The sequence below is a fragment of the Erythrolamprus reginae genome, chromosome 8 (genome assembly GCF_031021105.1).
Source record: "Erythrolamprus reginae isolate rEryReg1 chromosome 8, rEryReg1.hap1, whole genome shotgun sequence".
NCBI lineage: Eukaryota > Metazoa > Chordata > Lepidosauria > Squamata > Dipsadidae > Erythrolamprus > Erythrolamprus reginae.
Genome location: NC_091957.1, coordinates 28,244,511 through 28,251,660, shown reverse-complemented (window position 1 = coordinate 28,251,660; position 7,150 = coordinate 28,244,511). Strand labels below are relative to the sequence as shown.

The following is a 7,150-nucleotide window of genomic DNA, read 5'->3' as shown; positions in this document are numbered from 1 at the left end:
CTATTTCTGCTGGGCATCTTTAGACAGAAATTAAGTAAAGAAGACAGATACCTCACTATCCAAATTCTAACGGCCGCCAGACTAACATATGCACAATATTGGAAAAAAGAAGACATACCGACAAACCTAACCATCATTGGTAAAATTATGGATTGTGCCGAATTAACAAAATTAACAATGGAAATTCAAAACAAAAATGATTCAGAGTTCTACAAGGCCTGGGAGAAATGGTTCAGATGGCTATCCAACTCTAAAGATGACAAAGCGAAAAATAATTAAAATTGTTTAATATAAACCAAAATAAAGATATGTATAACTAAAAATTGGATCAAAAATAATTTAATCCCTGTCTGAGTTCAACTCATTTGATAGTTATTAGAAATCTATTAATATTACAACCTACGATTAAATCTCGTTAACAAAAACAATAAATATAACCCACCTAAGTCGTCACAATTCAAACGCCTGCTTGCTTGCAGGTACTACTCATCTTGTTATCTCTCTCTTCTTTTTCTCTTCTCTCTCTCTTTTTTCCCCCTTTCTCTCCTCCTTTTCTCCCTCTCTACCCTTTCTTTTCCCATATTACTGTTGGATTATTAAATATTACAGCTATAAGATATTTAAATAAGAACTCTGAATATGAAATATCTATATATGGACAAATACCTGAAATGTATATATAACAATATATATAAGCTGCGATATAACAATACTGTTTATCCCACTCCCCTCCCACCTTTCTTTTCTGTAATTCCATCCCCCTTCCCCCTGTTTTATTCCTCTTTGTATAAATTAATAAAGTATATTTAAAAAAAAGAAAAAAGAACTAGATGACCTACAAGGTCCCTTCCAACTCTTGTTATTCTGAGACAGGTGGGCTCGGTGCCCTTTCCGCTAGGCAGGAGGACTGGGCAAAATGTTTCCTTGGTATTGGAGACCTCCCCCAAGACTCTCCTTGTGAGGCCACGCCTGGAGACATTCTGTGGGAGTCATTTTATTTCTTTTTTTGTTCCTTTACAAAGGTTCCAATGGCTGCCATATTCCGCGTACACACACACCCAAAAAAGAAACAAAACGAGGAAGGTAATTCTCAACGCCTCTTACAAAAAAATCAAAATAAATAGGTGTGGGGAGTAGTGGGGGAACTTAACAGAGGGGTGGGTGGCAAGTCTCAGTCAAGTTGGCCGTGGCTGCTTCATAGGAAGTTTAGAGGAGGAGGGTCCCCAACTCTCAGCCTGTGGCACACTGCGGCTTGTTCAAAACTGGGACGCAGGAGAAAGGAGCAAGTGTGATGTTCTACCTACACAACTGACAGGCAAGTGTACTTTGCACACAAAGCTCCACTAACAGGAGGGGAGGGCCTGCTCGTGTGAGCAGTGGGCACTTGCATTAGCGTGCAAATCTCCATTCATGTGAATGGAGCTTCATGTGTGAGCACAAGTACCCTTCACTTGTGCGAATGGCATTTCACGTGTGAGCACAAGTACCATTCACATTCAAATGGAGCTTCACATGTGAGCACAAGAGCCTTTCACTCATGCGAATGAAGTTCCATGTGTGAGCACAAGAGCCTTTCACTCATGCAAGGGGAGCTTCACACGTGAGCAAACACCCTTCACTCATGCGAATAGTGTTACACGTGTGAGCACAAGTACCATTCACTCATTCAAACAGAGCTTTACATGTGAGCACAAGAGCTTTTCACTCATGTGAATGAAGCTCCATGTGTGAGCACAAGAGCCTTTACTTGTGCAAGAGGAGGTTCACATGTGAGCACAAGCACCCTTCACTCATTCAAATGGAGCTTCACACATTGAGTGCAAGCATCTTTCCCTTGTGCAAATGGAGCTTCATGAATGAGCTCATGCATCTTTCACTCATTCAAGGGGAGCTTCACACATAAGCAAGCACAAGCGCCCTTCACTGGAGTGAATGGAGCTTATGTGTCAGCACAAGTGCCCCTCATTCTTGCCGAGGGAGCTCCACACTTCATGCATGACCACAAGCGCCGGTCACTCATGTGAATGGAGCTTCACATGTGAGCACAAGAGCCCTTCACCTGTGCAAGCGGAGCTTCACACCTGAGCACAAGTGCATTTATGATTTGTTCTATTCTGTTGTGAGCCGCCCCGAGTCTTCGGAGAGGGGCGGCATACAAATCTAAATAATAAAATAAAATAAATAAAAATAAATTTGTCATGCATGGGGAGCTTCACGTGAGCAAAAGAGCCCTTCACTTGTGCAAGGGGAGGTTCATGCCTTGAGCACAAGCGCACGTCAGTCACGCACGGGGAGGTTCACATATCAGCACAAGGGCCTTTCACTCATGCGAGGGGAACTTCATTTCTGCAAATTGAGCATCACGTGTGAACACAAACACCCATCACTCATGTGAATGGAGCTTCATGCGTGAGCACAAGTGCCTGTCATTTGTGCGAGGAGAGCTTCACGTGGGAGCACAAGCACCCTTCACTCATTCCCTAAGCTCCATTGGAGCTGCGAGTGTGTGTATGCGCCTGCCCCCACCACCACTAGGCCAGGCTGCCAATGTGGAACACCAGTCATCAAAAATCTTATTAAAAAACTGGAAAACCTAGCAAAACCGGAATTCTGCTGGGTTTCTTAGCTGCCGTTATTTGTGATGGAGGTTAAAAAAGTGTTGTGAGTCCCCATTTCAAAATCCAGCTGGTTTCTCTTCCTCTCCTGGATTGGCCAGCTGCTCGTAGGTGTCCTCCAATACCTGCCAGAGACAACTCTCCAAGGGGAAGTCGTTGTCCACCAAGTTAACCAGGTAATAGTTGTCGTGGATGTACTGGATGATCATACGGGAAGGCGATTCTTCTTCGTACAGCTTCGCCCACTGCTCGGTCCACAAGCCGAAGGCCTCGTCCTATCCAGGGAAAACAGCAGGGTGAGGGTTAGCCATTTGAAGATGTCATAGACAGCAAATAGATGGCAAATACCATATTTTTGGAGTATAAGATGCACCGGAGTATAAGACGCACCTTAGTTTTTGGGGAGGAAAATAGGGGGGGGGGAAATCTGTACCACGTATTCATCAGGCTAGCGTCCTTAACTCTGGTCAGCTTCAGCACATTATTTTATCCCCTGGTTAGGGCTGGAAAAAACATTCTTTGGAACAAGTAGCAATGTAAAAAAGCCTGCAAAGATTTAGGGCTGGAAAAAACATTATTTGGAGCAATTAGCAATGAAAAATGCTTGCAAGCCAAGAAGAGAGGGGCGGCATACAAATCTAATAAATAAATAAAATAAAATAAAAAAGTTTGTTAACCACTCATTAGGGATGGAAAGAAAGCTTCGAAAAGCTACATTCAGAGTATAAGACGCACCCAAATTTTCAGCCTCTTTTAGTGTTGTGAGCACTCCACATCCACCTCTGGTAATTATAGATTCTGAGAAGGATGAGCCAGGCCCATTTTAGTACCCTGGGCCAGTGGTATTGCCAGCTGATGCAGAGAATGAGAGTGAGGGAGAAATGGGCCTGGATGAACCTGAAGGACCACCAGAGGTGGCAGAGATGCCAATGACAGAAGACTCTGACTTAGAGAAGGAGGAGGAAGATCATGAGCCTTTGTTAGATGCCCACTTTAGAAGACGAAGAAAAAGACAAAAATATTTGTATGGGAAAAGGAAGTAATCTGTAGTTTGTAACTCTATGGAATTGTTGACCATTCCCTATAGATAATTAAGGATGGGTAATTCGGGGTGGAGTTTCAACATGGAATGGAATTGAAAGATGTTTGAGGTTTCTGCCAGGTTACGGTAGCCAACTGTTATTTTCAGGCTAAAATCCTTGCAGTAAACCTGCCCTGTCTGCGGAGATGCTGAGAAGCTGTAAACATAAGTCTGTGAAACTGGAGACTCCTTATATCATGAAGGAATTTGCAATGAGCTTTCATCTTTGGCAGCAGCCTAGCCGCGAGACTGTTATCTTGTAATTATTCTCACTGAGAAGGTGCCAAGATGAACACGGAGAGGGGCGGCATACAAATCTAAATAATAAATAAATAAATAAAATAAAAACACACAGGCATGAATCTGGCTTGTATAATGAGACTTTATATATATAAAGAGTGATTTGAAATCAGTGTGTGGATTCCGCCTTTATTCTCAAGCTGTGTAGGGCTGGGACACAACATTTAGGGATGAAAAAAGTGCATCTCATACGCCGAAAAATACAGTAGATGGGGAAGAAATGGGGGTAGTGACAGATTTTATTTTCCTGGGCTCCAAGATCACTGCAGATGGGGACCGCAGGCAAGAAATTAGCTTCCTCCTGGGGAGGAAAGCTATGACAAAGGTAGACAGCATGCTAAAAGGCAGACAGCATACTAAAAACCCTGCCAACAGTGTATATATTCAAGGCTGTTTCCCTGTTGCAATCTATGGCTGTGAAAGTTGGACCATAAGGAAGTTCGAATGCCAAAGAAATGGAGGCCTTTGCTGGAGAAGACTTCTGCGAGTCCCTCGGACTGCAAGGTGATCCAACCGGTCAGGTCTAGTGTCAGGCCCAAGCCATCGTTCGAGTAGAGACTTTGACCTGCCACAATTAGAGAGTTCTGTGGGAATTGGGATGGGGTGGTTGCACGAGAAGGGAAAACTACTAGCCACAACACATTCCTTTTAGAAAACTAAAGGTCATCCTTTGTTCTGTGCCAGCCGGAAATATGAGGTTGGACCACGGACGCTGAAAAGACCGGAGTGGTCAACGTGATGAACTTGTGGGTGTGGGGATGTGGGATGAACCTTAACCCTGGGGGGAGTACTGTAGGAAAGTTTAGTATTGGTTTGTCTACAGCAATGTTTCCCAACCTTGGCAACTTGAAGATATTTGGACTTCAACTCTCAGAATTCCCCAGCCAGTGAAGGCCAGATCCTGAAGATGAAACTTCAGATACTTTGGCCACCTAATGAGAAGGAAGGACTCCCTGGAGAGGAGCCTAATGCTGGGAATGATTGCAGAGGGTTTTGAAAGCGTGCAGGGTGCTTCTGGGGGCTGGGGGAATGCAAAAACACCCCCTCCCCCATTTTTTCAAAAAAATGGGTGGAAAATGGGCCATTTTTTGCAAAAATGGGGGCATTTTCACCTTCCCCTAGCCCCCAGGAGTACTCTGCAGGCTTCCCAAACCCTTTGCATGTTCAGTTTTTCACAAAAACGGGTGAAAAACGGGTCTGTTTTTACAAAAAATGGGGCATGCAGAGGGTTTGGGAGGTTTGCAGAGGGCTCCTGGGAGCTAGGGAGGGCAAAAACCTTTTTTTTTACTTACCTCTTCAAAATCTTGGTGCGTCTTATACACCAGTGTATCTTATAGTCCGAAAAATACAGGTTTTTATTTTCGGGAAAACACAGTATGTTAACAGTGTTTCTCTCTCTTTTCTTTTAGAATAAATTTTATTCGTTTTAATAACAATAAAACAGATGCACACTACACAAAAGGCACACAGTGATAGGTGCTCCCACTACTCAACATCATTTGTTCAATCCCCTCCACCAAAATGAAGGTGTACTGATTTGTAATACAGTGAACCCTCGAGTTTCGCGAGGGTTCCGTTCCAGGACCCCTCGCGACAGTCGATTATTCGCGAAGTAGCGGCGCGGAAGTAAAAGCATCATCTGCGCATGCGTGATCTCTTTTTTAAAAAAAAAATTAAAAAAAATGGCCGCGCATGCGCAGATGGTGGGGCGACGGCAGTTCGGAGGCTGGCAATGTTTACTTTCCATGCCGGCCACCCCCCACCAGCGCCTCCGAGCTCCTCGCCGCTACACCCCGCCCGCCCGATTCGCCCCTCTCCCCTATTCGCCCCGTTTTTTTGCCCTGCCCAAGTTGCTAGTCTTCAGTTGCTAGTCCTCAGTGAGGAAATTTACTTTTTGATCCCAGACTTCATTTTAAACCTGGTTTCTTGCACTGCCCAACCAATTTACTAGTCCTCAGTGAGGAAATTTGCCTTTTTGATCCCAGACTTCATTTTAAACCTGGTTTCTTGCACTGCCCAACCAATTTACTAGTCCTCAGTGAGGAAATTTACTTTTTGATCCCAGACTTCATTTTAAACCTGGTTTCTTGCACTGCCCAACCAATTTACTAGTCCTCAGTGAGGAAATTTGCCTTTTTGATCCCAGACTTCATTTTAAACCTGGTTTCTTGCACTGCCCAACCAATTTACTAGTCCTCAGTGAGGAAATTTACTTTTTGATCCCAGACTTCATTTTAAACCTGGTTTCTTGCACTGCCCAACCAATTTACTAGTCCTCAGTGAGGAAATTTGCCTTTTTGATCCCAGACTTCATTTTAAACCTGGTTTCTTGCACTGCCCAACCAATTTACTAGTCCTCAGTGAGGAAATTTACTTTTTGATCCCAGACTTCATTTTAAACCTGGTTTCTTGCACTGCCCAACCAATTTACTAGTCCTCAGTGAGGAAATTTACTTTTTGATCCCAGACTTCATTTTAAACCTGGTTTCTTGCACTGCCCAACCAATTTACTAGTCCTCAGTGAGGAAATTTGCCTTTTTGATCCCAGACTTCATTTTAAACCTGGTTTCTTGCACTGCCCAACCAATTTACTAGTCCTCAGTGAGGAAATTTGCCTTTTTGATCCCAGACTTCATTTTAAACCTGGTTTCTTGCACTGCCCAACCAATTTACTAGTCCTCAGTGAGGAAATTTACTTTTTGATCCCAGACTTCATTTTAAACCTGGTTTCTTGCACTGCCCAACCAATTTACTAGTCCTCAGTGAGGAAATTTGCCTTTTTGATCCCAGACTTCATTTTAAACCTGGTTTCTTGCACTGCCCAACCAATTTACTAGTCCTCAGTGAGGAAATTTGCCTTTTTGATCCCAGACTTCATTTTAAACCTGGTTTCTTGCACTGCCCAACCAATTTACTAGTCCTCAGTGAGGAAATTTGCCTTTTTGATCCCAGACTTCATTTTAAACCTGGTTTCTTGCACTGCCCAACCAATTTACTAGTCCTCAGTGAGGAAATTTGCCTTTTTGATCCCAGACTTCATTTTAAACCTGGTTTCTTGCACTGCCCAACCAATTTACTAGTCCTCAGTGAGGAAATTTGCCTTTTTGATCCCAGACTTCATTTTAAACCTGGTTTCTTGCACTGCCCAACCAAG

The 7,150-nt window shown here is 43.6% G+C and overlaps 1 protein-coding gene across 2 annotated transcripts in view; it reads right to left on the bottom strand.

Annotated features, from left to right (window-relative positions):
- Positions 1-978: 978 nt before the first annotated feature.
- The window catches only part of MTHFR (methylenetetrahydrofolate reductase), a 61,672-nt gene continuing 55,500 nt past the window's right edge, over positions 979-7,150 (bottom strand). For both annotated transcript variants that reach the window (XM_070759502.1, XM_070759503.1), the window contains one exon: positions 979-2,890. In XM_070759502.1, coding sequence (XP_070615603.1) covers positions 2,675-2,890 — 216 coding nt within the window. In that variant the 3' untranslated portion in view covers positions 979-2,674. The remainder of the gene's footprint in view (positions 2,891-7,150) is intronic.